This window comes from Asterias rubens, chromosome 6 (genome assembly GCF_902459465.1).
Source record: "Asterias rubens chromosome 6, eAstRub1.3, whole genome shotgun sequence".
NCBI lineage: Eukaryota > Metazoa > Echinodermata > Asteroidea > Forcipulatida > Asteriidae > Asterias > Asterias rubens.
In genome coordinates this window covers 21123878-21140281 of record NC_047067.1, presented here as the reverse complement: position 1 = coordinate 21140281, position 16404 = coordinate 21123878, and the positions used below count along the sequence as shown (strand labels likewise).

Here is a 16404-nt window from a genome sequence, read left to right as displayed (position 1 = left end):
AGATGTGATTGTTAAAGCAAACTTCAATTGCTTTATATTTTTAGACCTACACCTGTAAAAGGGAAGTCCAATAAAACACTTTCTTACAATGATTTTAATAATTTTAATTAATTCAACCTAAAATCGATTGTGGGGGGGGGGGGGGTGGTGCCACACAAAGTTGTCTCAAAAACTTGCCTTTCTTTTACTTTATTGTCTACAATTATTGTTATGGAATGAACCGATAGTTGGATATAATAAAGAATCATGTATACATACATGTACATGTACAGTATAAGTACTGATTTAAAACTATTTGCTGTTTAATTGTTTTCTTGTCCTCAATTTGTTTTTGTAGTTTCTTGAGATGTTTATTAATGTTTTTGACTTTCAGATTTAGACTTCCTAATTTATTTTAACTTCAATTAAATTACCAAACAGTTTATAACTAGTTAACTTTATCTAGTGATTCCGATAAACTAAAAATTTGTGCAGCACTTGTTCTCGCCCCGCCCTAACCCCGCCCACCATGCTCCAGCCCCGGCCATGCTCCTCCCAAGTCCAGCCTCAGAGAAAAGGCCACACTTTTGAGCAGACGACCGCGAGCAGACGACCGCAGACGAAAACAAAAAGGCGCGCACAGCGCCCTCAATATCTACACTTTTGGAAAATAATAATAGTACTGAGGTTTCATACTGAAAACATGGCTGCCCAATTTTGTGCCATGGAATCTTTTGGCCGGGAATATGTTACTATTTTTGTGAACTAAGGAATCTTTACTCAGTCTCAGGATGAGTTCTGATGATTTAGAAGGTTCTGTTGCAAGTGGAGGGGACTCTTCAACGTCCAGCGGACTGGGTAAGTGATTTAGCAATCATTAAAAACAAGGTTCATAAATTAAAAATGTTTTTAGAAATCCAGACGAAACGTACACACATGACACACGGCACGTACTGTACAGTCAATTTAATTTAGTTTTTGTAGGGCTAAGCACATACCATTTTAACTCTTGGCATTTTATTATCCAACTATTTGTACTAAGGTATTCACAGTATTGCTATCTAAGGACATGATAGAGGTAAAAATTGTTTAAATTACATTTAGTTTTTCGGTTGTATTTGTAAAAATGTGAAGGACCACAAAAAAGGAACCGAAAAGCACCATCTTGTAACAGTTGCTTGTTCAAGGAATCAAGGGGCAGATTTGTTTACTTCGTTTAAATGCATATATCTGTCTGCGACCTTTTTTCCCTGGAACTTCTATGCCCCTTCCACAAGTAGGATTTAGGGAAAATTTTCCGCACGTCGCCACCAAAAAATGGCCGGAAATTGGTGGCGAGGTTGTACAATTTTTCCGTTAGTCCCACAAGTAGGCGTGAAATTCTCCATCCCTGTCACTGATAAAAAACGCCCCTTGTTCAGGAATACATTGTATAAAATACACTGAAAATTTGTTTTTATAAACCCAAAATTGACACAGAAAATCTTCCACTCAAGCAATATTCAGAAACTCTACAAATCCCAGTTTTACAGGTTAATTGAGTTCTGTAACTTTGTACTTTATAACTAAGCTTTGCTATGTAATGGCCATCATGTTCATGTTGGAATGACAAAGTGAAAACATTCATTTTTTATTTAGAAAAGTAGAAGTGATGCAATAAATGGCAATACTTCAGTGTATCAGTGTTCTCATTAGCTGTAGGCCCTATATATACCTCTCCTCTTTGAGATTTTTGCCATGTTTTTATCTACACACGGTACAAGGTCCCGTATACGATTGTCGGGATGATCAAGTCTTATCGCGACAAGGTCATTCATTGCATAATAAATACCAGTTTGAAGTATAGAATGTCTTTTAAAATTTAAAACTAAGAAAGCTCATCTTTATGTAGGGCCTAGTTCTGGCCTTACAATATTGAAAAATTTAAGGCTTGGAGTTTAATCTATTGTGATTGTGAAGGCAAGTCTGGCAATCTCATTAAGTTTTTCCATAGGACACTTTCACGTCAGTGTTGAAGAAGGCCTAACTACTATGAATTTATTTTGGAAAAACACATACAGTACACTCTTACGTACACACTTTTATCAGAGCTGCTTTAGCAGACTTGGCTTTCTGCAACTAAGGCAAACTTTCCACTTGTTTACATCAATTTATCAGCAGGAGCCAATCATGTACGTGTAAGCATAGTATTTTTGTGGGTGACCTTTTGTTGGTATTTAAGAGAAAACAGATTTCATGCTTGTGAGCAATTTCTTTTGATGCTTAAAAGGATCTTTGAAACTCAGGCCAATGAAGGCAGTTGGTCTCCATTTGAAATCCAAGATTAACTGGAATTTGAAAGGAGGTGTTAGGTGCCAAACTCTATTTCATTTATATTTTACCTTCTACTGATTGTAGAGTAACCCTTATTACTTTGTTGATCAATAGGTACATTTTCAGGCCTGCATATATTTACATGTACAGGAGTTTGTTTGCCCCCTTATGGTGCACGTACATGATGTGATGACGTACATTTATAAGTAATATTGATACAACAGAAAACGTACTCACGATATTAAATTTACTGCACAGAATTATTAGCAGAGTGAGAAAAACCATCCATCTCCAGACTGACAAGTTGACCTTTCATTAATGGGGACGATAGGCACGCCTAGACAGCATGCAGACTGTGTTGTACAGAATACACCTTACATTACTGGATTTCCTCCATAAGCCCAGAGATGCACTTTGTACCAATTAAGACATGTGGACATACGCATGATATTGTGCAACCTGTCCCATATTTAATGTTAGCTGTATGATGATGGTTACTGAGAAATGCAATTTTGTGAATAATGGCCGTAGACTAGAATTGATACTAGTCTGATATAGGCAGCATACTTCTTTTAGGATGTTACCTTTAAGAGCCTATCATTCCTGGAAATTTAATCAGTTTGATTATTGCTGCTGTCTGTTGCACAGTAATATTGTGTACCATATTCATTGGTATGGTACAGTTAAACAACTATTTTTGAACTTCTAACATTTGATAGATCACCAAAACTTCACAATTTTTCTGAAATATTTCAGGGAGTGTTTGTTTATGAATCAAGCTCGAGACACAAAGTGGGTGTTTATAACACCTTTTTCAACATGGGTTTGAATCAAATTTGTCCAAAAGATTGATCCACAGAGTAGTGAATGTAATACAAATATCTATAGACCTAATATGGAAAAATGATAGTGTATTATAACTGACACCCTTGTGTTTACTTCTCCTGCATACAGTTTGGTGTCCAGTGTGAATGTAGTACACTGAGGTATTTTCCTTTGTAGTTTTGCAAGATGTTCATACCATACAATTCCCATACACTGCCTACCAAACTACAATGGGGGGGCAGACACCACTGGTCACAGTGTTATTGTTCAGTCTCCATTAGGGTATTGTTAGGACCTACCACTTACTTGCTCCTGTGCACACATGTTGGCCCTAGAAATAAACCACATGAGATACATGTAGGCTGTAATGAAAGGAGTGTAATATTTTAAACTGTGATTTTTGCTGTCTGCTCTAGAAGGGACAATTTTGAACCCATTTCCAAATTTGTTTTTTGTACCTGCCGCAGTTCAAAAAAAGAAAGTTTAGGGCAAATCTGGTGCTACTCAAGGCTGCCCATGATAAAAAATGGCAGCCAATGTTTGTAAAAAAAGAAAAGCCTTATAAAATGACACATTTAAAAGTACAATACTGTATAACAATGAATACAGACCTTCTATTTATTTAACCATGGAGTTTAACAGTCCTTGATTCTCACAGAAATGACGAAAACAGTTTTGTGGTGGTTTGCAAACAATGTGTAGAAATTGACTTGTCAGCCTGAGGCGATTGGCAAGGACACACAACATTTTAACAATCACCTTCAACATGATGAAAATGTGTTATACTGCTAGCAGTTGTACTTCCAATCGACCAAGAGGGCCAAAGAAAAGGTATAGGACAAAGTTGACATTCCAATTGTATCCCATGCTAACAAGGAAGGAAGGCTAGGTACAATGTACTATTCATTTAAAAACAAAATCATATATTTCTGTTTCTTGAGAAGTTTTCTTACATTTTCCTAAACAAAAAAATGGGGGGGGGGGGGTGGAATCAACAAGAATAGCAATGTCTGGGCCTATGGTGATGATTATAAAGAAATGAATGGTCCCTAAAGGGTTTAACCTGATGTTTAAGAAAAGCACCCAAGGATATCCTGCAGTTTAACCACATGATGATCCCAGACTTGCTTTTTGTACACTGTGGTTAACCCTGGTGCTGTGTTGAGAATGAGTTACCCTATGAGTTGCACAACCCCTCAGTACATGTTGAGATTGAGAACATTCCCTTCAAACCTTGGAGCAATAACCTTCAAACCAAACAGCAACTTGTTTGACTAGACTGCCTTGGCCACCCACTGGCTATCCTTAGTCCCAAGCATAGCTAGGGTTAATGGAGCAGATAGATAATTGAGTTGGTTTCATGTTAATGGATTCATTTTAAACTTGCTCTTTTGGTCTATAATGCCTATAAATGCCCGAACAAAACTTACTTTGACCTATATTCCCAATTTACTGTCACATATTACACTTCTCTGTGTTTCTTAGGTCCACACTTGACATTCACTCACTTGAATGTTCCCTGTGCAAACAAAGTTCTGGGCCGAAAAGCTTTCAGTGTAGCTAGACCAATGATTTTGAAAGATTTTCCCCGTCATTAGGCAATCTGTCAGTTTATAAATTGCTGTTTGGTAAAGCTCTTGACTCACCTCTTGGTTAATAAGGGAAACATTGGATCCAAGAGCTGTAGTGCCTGGTGGTAATGAAACAATACGATCCTAAGCGCTGTAACCTTCAAGGTCTGAACATGATGAAGGAAGGACTTCCATGGTCTGAAGATACCTGTGTAGAGATGACAGTGAAGAAATAAGAGTAAGATATCTAATAAATATTTAAAAACCTTCAGTAAAAAAGAACCTCAGAAATAATTCAGACCAAGTACTGTCCATACTCGAACTAAAGCTTGGCCTTTGACAAACACTGAATTTTCCCTCAATTCGAGAGGTCAGTTATAGGCTGAAGTCTTCTTGTTCTGACACATGTCCATGTTTGAAACAAATCACACTTGCCTTCTATTCTCAAGACCTCTTCAAGAATAGAATAAATTATTGGTTTTATTAACCACTAAGTAATCACATTGCCCATTGACCTCATCCATAATTCAGAGTAACAATTGCTAATATATTCCTTGACTCATCCGATCTGTTTAATGAGTTTAGTTGACTTTCTCAAATGCAACAACGGGGAGCTGTTATCAAAATTAAAAAACAAGATCGCAGAAATTAAACCAAACAAGCAAACCAGTCAATGACTTTTGAACACACAACCAACACAGCTTGTTTACCTGTCAGTTAATGGACTTGAGTCATCAGTACAATGTATGCAAGTTATTGTCGTGGAGTCATGTGCGTGTGCGTGCACGGAGTATAACGCACGCATATCACCATTCATCACTTGGCTCCAGCTATGCCTGAGTTAACCAATATCCTGAGTCATTAATTTTTCTCTGAATCAAGAGCCACGGCCGACTGTCAAGTCCACGGATGAAATATTAACCATTTGGATGTTTTGGTTAACTTCAAGAGCTGCATTAGCATGGGTTAGCAAGTTAGAATAATGGATTAGCATGAGCTAATTCAAGCAGTTTGCATTATAACTTCACAGTTTATTTGTGGCATTCATACTAGATGTTACCAGATCCGCAAAAGTGTTTTAAATTGACACAGGAGGACCCTCATACAACAAATGACCAGCACCTATGTATTATAAATGTGTAGTACAAGCCTAAAACAATGAGCAACATTGGACCATTCCTGCTTCATATTTCCTTTTTAGGATGCGAGTTGCCAAATACATCCGGTTGGACACACAGCTCATTGATTTAATAACTTCCTGCTTTAGAGAATCAATTAGTGGTGAAGTAGGCTGATTCCCTGTCTGTTATGGTTTCCCATCAACAGAGAAAGCGCGGCTAAAACAGCTCAATGGCAAAACTGCATCTTTGAATTCCTGCGTACAACAATTAATGCCAACACAAATGTTAATGACCCACATTTCAAACATTGGAGTCTTTTTCAAAGGCCAAAATACAACACAACATAGAAGTAAACCTTATATTTATAATAGAACATAATTCAATGTACTTGAAAATTGAGCATAACTTTCAGTCAACGTATTCAACATACATTGTACAAGTATATTACATTATGTAGATTGCTATCCTTTATCATGGTATTAAAAAAGGAATCACGTATGTTGTTCATTTATTTACAACCTCATTTTTAATGATTTATGGGTTAGCACCTGCATTCATTTGATGGCTCAAATATGTGTACAAAGGAACATGCTCAAGAATGATTTTTACGGTACAATAAACTTTCATTTGTTGCTCTAGGGATGTGGTCTTGAAATGAAATGATTTTGAACTTAGTAAGGTTAGGCCTACTCATCAAAATATGTACAACCAGTTCAGTGCTTGAACTTGCCCGGTCTGTTATGGTTGATGCATTTCATTATTCATTTGCTATTATTCAAACCGCACATTGTTCTGCCTCACAATGTTGAAACCAAACCCCAGCCTGTTTGTTTACCCAGGATTCAAAGGAGGTCCTTACCCAGTGACCTCTTAGCTCTTTGATGTCAAAGGTCAAAACCAGGGTAGTCCTGGGTCTCCTTATATTATCTGCATTTACTGGGAGGTAGGGCCAGCTGGGGATGCCTTGTGTTATTGTGTTGATAAACAAGATTTGAGGTTCATGTTTATTCTTTTGGTTGTATTTTGTAGATTATGGAAACTTTTCCCCATTTGTGTTTTTATTTAAATCCAACAAATATGCCTCGTTGTTGTCTGAAATCTCCCTGTTTGCAAGATGCAATTGTTGGTAGCTCTTCTCTAGTAGATTTCAATCATTAAAAATATCCTACACTGTTTTTCTGAAAGAAGGAATCATGTTCTTGAGAGGGCTAGCTGTTTTATTCAATTATTTATTATATTTTTGTTTGTAGACCCTATACATTTGTACTGTTTGTGTACATACCCCATGGATTTGTGGAGAAAAAAAAATCTGTGCGAAGTGTTCACAGAGCAGAACAGGTTGAAGGAAGTTTCTGAGACAATGAAATTTGTCTTGTATGTTTGTGTTAATATGAGAATAGACTATACAATGTACACTACACAATCAAAATATTTGATAGAAAGATGAATTAGTTATTATAACGAATTAATGATGTTGTGGAGTCACCTTCAGTAGGGCTGCTGATGCGAAAGGTTTTCTGCTAGATATGAGAGGTCGGTCTTAGCTCTCTTGTCCTAAATCATGTCCTACTTTTCAAAGAGAGCTGTCATCACTACATATCTGGTCCATCGTTGCAGACCTGACCTTCCAGCTCTGTCATTTCAGCCAATTCATTTCAGGATGAGATTGCAGGTGCATGCATTATGAAGTAACATCTTTGTCGTTGAGGTGGGGTTGACGACCTGCTGCTGGGTGTCTTATCTCCTTGGCAATGTCTCTCGGGGAGTACTGTCCTTTGGAATTATGCTCAAGATTCATTTTGTTGTCTTATGGCAGTTGGAGACACTGGTAAAAAGTCTTGATGCATCCTCAATTTTAAAGAGATGGTTAACAGTGATGGAAGGCCTTAAAATAACCCATAGCGCTGTTACATTTTCGTTATAGAGGCTCCCCTTACCAGAGGGAAGTTGCTTTGCCATGTCAAGTGCGAAGTTCAGGGTCTACATTGGAGTTTGACATTTGTGTTTCATCGTTTAGTTTGGGGACAAAATAAAGTTAAATGGATGTTGAACAGTTTATGAGTTACTATTAGGAATTTGTATACTGAATACAGTAAATCTGTTTATAAATGTACAGTGTATTTTACAGTTTTGAACTTGCTTGCAGAGTTCCCTTGCCTTGCAAAGCAACACTACTTAAAATAGATCAGATAAAAATCAACCCAATATTTCTAATTCTATGAAAGCAGTAAGTTTGTAATAGGCACTGAACTTAATTGAGTCCTAATTTGTTTGTAAAAATGTTTATCATTAAACACTAAGGGTTGAATATTTTAAAGTCTGAGAGTGAATGTATTTTAATTAAGTGCTGAAAGTGTAGACGTCTGTAGTGTGACCTTGTGCATACACTTTATGTACACTTTATGTACAGCCATAGAAGTCACACATTGAATAATTAATTTTGTGTGTGCAGAACATACAAGTACAGTAAACACAGGTACTGTACATTAACAGTTAAGATATTGTATGGGGTACATACAACATCCATCGTATACTACAGAGAGTACGTACGTACATGTACATGTACGGTAATGGCTTAATCAGTGTAATAACTCCATTTCTAGCCGTAATTGCAACAATTGAATTAAAAGGCCGTCTACACATCGTTTACATAATGCAAACTGGAAAAACTGAGCAGTCCTCACACACGCCCGAGTCCTGACACTCTCATTCAATATTTGGGTTGATTTGACCGAAATGTGCGTCTGCTGGTTTACTTCCATTAGGGGTTTGCAATTGCAATGCGTGCCATCCAGCGAATTGTCTGTCTGTCTTAAGGTGTCAATAGATGAGACCGAAGCAGGGGAGATTCTGAGGAAGCCTGCTGCACATTACATTAACTCGCTCCATGTTTTGTTCATAGTGCACCAGGCCAATTTGGGTGAATTAGTAATTTCTTCTGTTGGCCTACATGTACAGTTATATGCGCACAATCATCTGTGGTTAATGGCTGAAAGATGTGTCATTACTACTAGGCTTGCACACATAATTCTGGTGTCCCGGTGCACAGCAAATTTGTTTGCAGTTCTACATGTAGTTCTATGGTGTACTGTAAATTTTGTCAAATTTTTGTCATTGCCTTTTTCATAGATAACTATACTGTTATACGGGACTTTCAAGCAATTTTGCACAGGGAAATATTTGGACTGAGCAGGTTTTGTACACACTGAATGCTCATATTGAGTAGCAAATAATTTTTGATTCAACTGGTACATTTTGTAGAGAATTTACTATAGGAAATCGTTCACTTATGTTCTTGATATTTATCAGAACCTAACAAAAAAATGAGTTTTTGTTATAAAGACACTGTGCAATGTAATTGGAAAAATATATCATTTGTTATTATTAATGTTACATGCAAAACTGTTAACTTGAAGTAAGATCCCCATTTTACATTTTTGTTAAGCTAAGTTGTGGCTTCATTATAACCAAGAATAACTAAGAATTGCAAACATTACAACAACAGCAAAGGGGCAGGTTGGGGTGGCCAGGGTGGAGAAAAGAGGCCATAGACTGCATAGTGCCTCATTAATGTATACCCTCCTCCTCACTGGTTCAATCTCACTGGCGATCTTTTACATGGTTCCCTGTAATCAAAGCCATGCAGGAGAATGTTGGCTTCATGAGCGCCAGAATCCATGTCAGGTAGAGTTACTAAGCCTTTTATTCTTAGGCTGACTGCCGGGTGTCGTTTCCACTAGAATTCCAATTGACACAAGTCATCTTGACCAGGTGCTTCTAGTTTTCGTTTACTTTTAGACAAAGGAACCGAGTACTGGATACTGTGAAATCTTAAAAGCAGTGGCGCTGGACCCTTGAACTGGTCTAGATGTATCGATGTAACAAAGTTTTAAGAAATGAGAAAGAAAGGTTGAGAGAGTATCGATTTGAACTTCTTGACTCTGGTGTCATTTTTCTTTTGGAGCTACTGGCGCTATTTGTTTTTCTTTTGGGGTCAGTTTTGGGTCGTTGCCTTTAGTAATGTATTATATAGAACTTGACGTTAGCTGTGTCACCTGCTTGCCAAATGTGAGTGGAAACAGTGGTTGGGTTCAAGTCCACTGGGCCAGTCTAAATTGTGTTATTTAAAATAAAGATACATGTGCGGAAGTACAAAAGCTTTTTGATCATTTCCTATATTGATGGGCTAAAAGGAAAATGTGGTTGAGGGTGGGTGCATTTGGGTGGAGGAAGGGGAGGGTAGGCTTTTACAGACTCTTCAATTTCTCACTGTACAGCAAAACACACACCAGTGAGTGTATTATGAAAGTAAACCAGTGAGCATATTATGAAAGGTTATGTACCATGGATTAGAGTAAACCATAAACTGCCACAGTGCATAGTTTTGTGTTACTGTGTACAGGATAACCTTGTACACAGTTAAACCAGACCTGGTTAAACCATAGAGAATGGACCTTTAAACCTGTGTTGACTGGCTTGCAAACCCCTAATCTCCATCATAAAGCTACTTGGGTTTCCATGCTCATCCTTCGTCAGTGATCACAACATATCCTACCTTTTGCATAACGCAGTCTGATTACTGGCAAGGACCCAACACGAAGGCTAGGGTAGTGGTACCTAAGTTCTAAAAGCCCATAATGGATCCCCACTCAAACTGTCCAATCATGGTCCTATGTTGTATTTAGAAGAGGATTTGGAGAACAGTAGCTCAGGGTTTGGGTAAAATTGGACAACCTTAATATCAATGCAGAGTTAACCTTTAAAGGCTAAACAACAAGAGGTGAGATCATTCGAATAACCATGGGCAATGCATGTTAATTAACTTTTACCTGTTGACATTTTAAAGTTTCCTTGGGATGTCTGAGGCAATTTACCTTTACCACAATAAAATGCACCAAGATCCAGTGAATAACATAAAGATGGTAATAAATGGTTCTTTAACATGTCTGGCTCGTATAACAAAAGACGGTATGCACTTCTGGAGGTTAAAAGATGTCTCAAGTTGTGTTTTGAGTTGTTCTGTTGCGCAGGACAATCTCTGATGCTGAACGGAAGAATGTTCAGGGAACAATGAAGCTGCTTAAGCTGGTTAGAGTGTTGGAAAAGTTTTCTGCTGAGCAAAAATGATGTCTGTTCCACACTATCCAGTAGATGGAAGTAGTCAGTACAACTATTATCATGATATGATCAGGGGCCATTGGCTTATACAGGCAAGCCAGGTATCTACAGCTGAATCCACTAATTAGCATATAACAGATGACAGCTTTGATAAACTGATGGTACTTACTGGATTCTCATCATCAGGATTAAGGGGCCAGTCAGATTTATCAGTGTTTAAAAATATCACTTTTTCTTTGAAAGAAAATGTGTGTGGGTCAAATAAAAATTTGAAATAAAAACTAATGTGTCTAGACTTGGCTTAGTTTTATAGAGCTGCTAAACACAAATGCCAAGCAAAAAGAACCATTGTATACCAGCCAAAAGATCTTGCTTATTTCCGAGGGCCTCAAAGAGCTTTATGAGCTGTAAATGATGCTTAAAATTGTAAAAGCTTAGCAAAAATGAGCAGGAAACCAGTCAAAATGGTATGTATGACCTATTGCTTTGGCTGGTAACATTTTAAAAATTAAGCACAATAGTTGTCTGTTAATATCTAAGCAGCTACAGGTATGAAAGTCGATGTGATTACAGCTCAATTTAAAATAGGTTGTGGCTTACATGTGCAGTACCACAGTGCATTTGTTTTTCTGTTGTTATATATATACATTACCTTTCCTTATTGTGATGAATTAATTTCCATAGGAAAATAGCAAAAGTACATTTTCACTAAGCTATGCTGATGCACATACAGCTCAAGTATACATATTTACCCATTGCAAAACAGAAAGTACATACTTGGGCAAACAATGTAAGGAATTTCAGTGTGTAAATTGCAACTCAAGTTGGATATTATTTTACAGTTTCTTCCGCCTGTTCACACAAATTGAGCATTAAATTGCTTCAGAGAGAAGATTTTTTAAACGTTAAGACCAGACTAGAATTTTAAATGAAGAATATGTACAGTGATTGGAAAGCCCTTTTTTTCTATAGAGTGCCATGAGATGACGATAATATTTGGCTGATTACAAGTTTAAGTTGTTTCCACATAATGGTTGCTGATACAATTTAGGCAGGGCCTTATCGTACTTGCTGCTAACACTTACAATATTCAAAGATTTCATTCAGTTGTGAATTCTTGTACATGTACCAAATCAACTTCTTTAAAACAGACCATCCAACTATTATGTACAGTCATTATTTATTTGACTTATACATTATTTGTCGATTTTTACCAAAATCTTGCTCAGATAATAGTTGCCCGATTCCCCCCCCTCCCAAGTGCCTTATTTTTTGTAGCAATTAAAAAAAAAAGGAGTTTGGTGTCCGCCTCCCTAAATCCTAACACCGAATGTCACCACTGTCCCTCTTGACTACGCTGAGGTACATCCCAGGCTGAGATGTATCCCTTGGAGATGGTACCCCTCAGAATCCACTAATTCCTGGCATGGACCCTGGTGTTTCAATTCGAATGTACCCTGTGATATTTTAACGTTACAGACAGGTTTTTGGCTGGCCCTCCAGCACATGTGTGAATGCACGCTCGGCGGGACTCAGCATTTCTGACATTTTACTACCACGGAAAATATTGTGTAGTGTAGTCCACCTTGATTGATTGTAATGCTGTCAATTTTTTTCTTCTTCTATTATTGAATGGCTGGACATTTTGAACATTCTTAATGTAATGGGGGTCCGTTGTTGGTAATGACTAGCCATGACGTTCTTGGCGGGCGTGCAATGTCTTACTGTTGAACGTTGATGACTTGTCATTGGATAAGAACACTCCATGGCAAAAGATAACATCCATCAGGCCTGAGATCTTCCAGTTTTTTTTTTCTTTATTTTTTTTTTCTTTATTTAAGTTTTTGCCGAAGACCTCCCTTTGCCCATGAAAGTGGTGAGGTTGCAACAAAGCTAGGAAGGACATGCAGAGTAACTTTCTATATGTGTTGATGAGTAGCTTGTAAATCAATGGTAGGCATGCTCAGATATTTCTATGCACCAATGTGCCGCCATACAGAACTCATGCAGTTGGATGGTTTCAAATTTCAAATGATTTGTCAGCTCTCTTGAAAATGTTATCAAGGGCAGGGTTAATACAATGGTTCTAGTTAACTTCAAACAATATTTTTTAATTATACCAAAATAAAAATAATGGGAGGGATCGTTCAAGTGATGCCCTACTTTATCTAGTTTCATTTGGTTTCATCCAGGGCAGTTTTCAAAATCTTAGATGAAATGATACTACATGTACATGTAGACAATAAGGAACCAGTCAAAGCGCCCTCTCTTGACAACCTTGAAGGCACTGATTGATAAACATCAAAACTTTACGAGGCAAGCACTGAGTTGATTTGACACTGGATTGGCAAACCAATTACGGGACATTCCTCCCAAATTTCAGGACACAAAAACTGTCTCGAACCATTTACTTTGAGATGTTATTGAGTGCCAATGTTTGGGGGTTGTATATGTTGCTGTTGATGTGGGTATGATTTCTAAGGGTGTAAATTTGTCGCTAATAGTGTCCTTAATACATAGTGTGCATTTTGTTTCAGTCCCATGATATGATTGATGCTTCGTTTTTGAAAGCGCACTGGACCTGTGTTTCTCCTTGGTTAAGGACACCTCTTTAATGAAGAAATTGTATGACCAGGGCAGTGAGCCAGGGGCAACAGAGCCTCTGTGAAATACCAGGACTGTATTGCTGACACCCATTGAAGTTAATGTGTTTAAAAAAACAAAAATTGTAAAACTAGTGTTCAAGCTATGCTGTACAGTACATGTTCTGCAGGGGTCCAAATTAACTAGATTTTCATAGGAGCCTGTGCGAACATATTATGACACAGTGAATGTTTGTTGAGACAACTTCATTTCAGTTTCAGTCCCTCTCTCAAAAACAGTCCGTGGAAAAATTGAAGTACCTGTTGGTTGTATTGTAAATACAAATCATGTGTTAAATCTCAACAAAGACATTCTATATCCACAATCCGGCGACAATAGTTTGAACAATGACAACTCAAGACCCACACCCCTGCGAAGAAAGTACAACCGAATACCCGTGGAGTTTTTTTGCTCAATAAAAAAGTAGAACCCGTAGGGGGGCTTGTTGCGGTACAACTAAGCCATTGAAAAAATCAAATTGGTCTGAAAATCACAGAAGAATAGATTTTGCGTTTCTTCGTGGCAGATTTACACTGGGTAAAGCACAGCCTCTGGGTGCGTATTGTGTGAAACTGTGGCCCCCTTCTTCATCTGAAGTTGTAATAATAAGAACTGAGGATCCCACTTGTTTGTTTACTTGTCTGGGCATTATGATTATGTGTAACCTTTAAAAAAGGGCTGTTCACAGTTTGAGGTATGGCCGTAGCTCAGTATAATGCTTTGTGCATACACATACTTACCCGAACTGAAGGACAGTTTGAAGAAAAATCTTGACCAAGTATTGAATAACATCTTTTGTTTTTATTGTAGAAGAGTCTTTAAGTTTGGCCTTTGGCAGGCAGAAAGTGTACAGTGCTCAATGGAAGAGAAACTCAACATTAAGCTTACGTTTTGTGCAGTTGTCTGTGTGTACCACAATGGTTTGTACTATAAAAGGGCGCTAGTGTCAAGACCTGGACTCGAACCCACACTCTGCTGATCAGTAACACCAGAGCTTGAGTCCAGTGTGCTTGACTGCTTTGCCAGGACACATAATATTCAAGCGTCCATATTATCATTATTTGAGCAACAATAGGTATATTGATTGCCAGGAATTTTTTTGAGGTCAAAGTTTTTGTAAACGAGGACACGTGATTGTAATAAAACAGATACATAATAAATGCAAAGTAGTTGTTGGTGTATGAGATTAAAATATCAATGTAAAGTGCAAACCACAAGTAATTGATCTCAATTAGCTATAGAGCAGAAGTCTATTCTCTGAATCAAACAACTCAAATCCCACTGGGTATTCCAGCTTGCACCTACACCAATTTATCATAAAACTCTTCACGTTTTAAAAGCCCATACACTCCCACTAATCCTAAAAACAGAGCATCCCACCATGTCGTTTCCCCTAAAGGCTATGAAGGACAACGCATACTGATTATTTCTCCTCCCGAGCACCCTTCATAAAGAGCAAGTATTGGCGAATTTGCCGCGCTTATCTTGTTATGATAATACCTGTTTATAACCAGTAGTGTAGCGTCAGTGAATATGCCCTAAGCTTCTTCATGTTCGGTATTCATCCATAATGGAGGGAAAATGATAACGGCTGATGGCAGTACTGAACTATTTTAGTAATCTTCAGCCTGATTTGTTAATGCCGGGAAAAACAGAGCTCTCAGCAACAGTAATTGGTTTTGTTGTTGTTGTTTTTCCCAGGATCCAGTCAGTTTGAAATTGCCATTTATGTTCCTGTGTGTATTTGTTTTCTAGAATAGCTTGTAACAAGCAATCTGTTTTTTCTTTTTTTTTCAACAAATGCTGTGTATATTTGTATAACAGTATACTAATTTATAATATGTGTGTCTTACCAAGACTATAAAAAAAAAATTCTTGTTATATTTGCTGAACATTAAGAGAGAAAAAAACAAAAATTTATTAGATGCACTATTAAATGTTAACAAAAATGTGTTTAAAAACACTAAACTGCATTGTTCAAATAAGAGCTTACTGGCCCAGTGCTAAACATTTTTGGACTTGGCCATTCGTCCACCAGTCCAATGGTCCAGTGGTCAAGCAAGCCATTGGTCCAGTGGCCCAGAATAGTTAAGTCATCCAGTCGTCCAGTGGTAGACAGTGGGTATTTGGAACCCTGCTCTTGTCTCTAAATCACCTAAATCAGATAATCATAATTCCCATTCAGTACAAAAGTCATCATCCAAGTGTAATACTACAGAGTGCTCTGAACTCCCATCCACAATATAACACTGTCAATGGAAACGACCTACATCACACAATCCATATCATGCTAGCCAGCGAGGGAAGCGATCTCCCGATGATGTCATAACAATAATATTGACCAACCAGAGAGGCTTTCCCTCCCCCTGTCTGTCCTTTCTGTTGTGCCTTCTCTCACTTGGACTTGGTATATGTCGCCAGAGACAGACGACAAATGGCTCATGCAATCGGTAATCCCTCTGGGTATTTGACCCAGATATGAATGCGCCTCTGAAATGAAATAATACGATATTTGATGCCGACTTTACGGAATATTTAATTTCTTCTGGATGGTTGGGTTCGGTGGGAGAATTTGGATGAGTAAGACTTTTAACATACATTCTAGCCAGTTGGATACTTGACCACTCAATAGTATCTTGACTACTCACTGTCATTTTAATTAGCATTTTGGCCAATGTAAGAACTACATACTTGGGTTCGGAACACCATGAGAATACTGTCTCTATCTATCCTTCATTGCTATGCTTTGAGTGTGGTCTGGTGGTAGGCTACTAGCTGTCTAGTTACTCATCTGCTAATAGGAATGGCAAGAGGTCAATGCCCTGCGATGATAC

At 37.8% G+C, this 16404-nt stretch overlaps 1 protein-coding gene across 1 annotated transcript in view; it reads left to right on the top strand.

Annotated features, from left to right (window-relative positions):
• The first annotated feature begins 691 nt into the window (after positions 1 to 691).
• Positions 692 to 16404, top strand: part of LOC117291415 (kalirin-like) — a 95374-nt gene continuing 79661 nt past the window's right edge. Inside the window, exon 1 of the mRNA XM_033773069.1 lies at positions 692 to 837. Coding sequence (XP_033628960.1) covers positions 771 to 837 — 67 coding nt within the window. The 5' untranslated portion in view covers positions 692 to 770. The remainder of the gene's footprint in view (positions 838 to 16404) is intronic.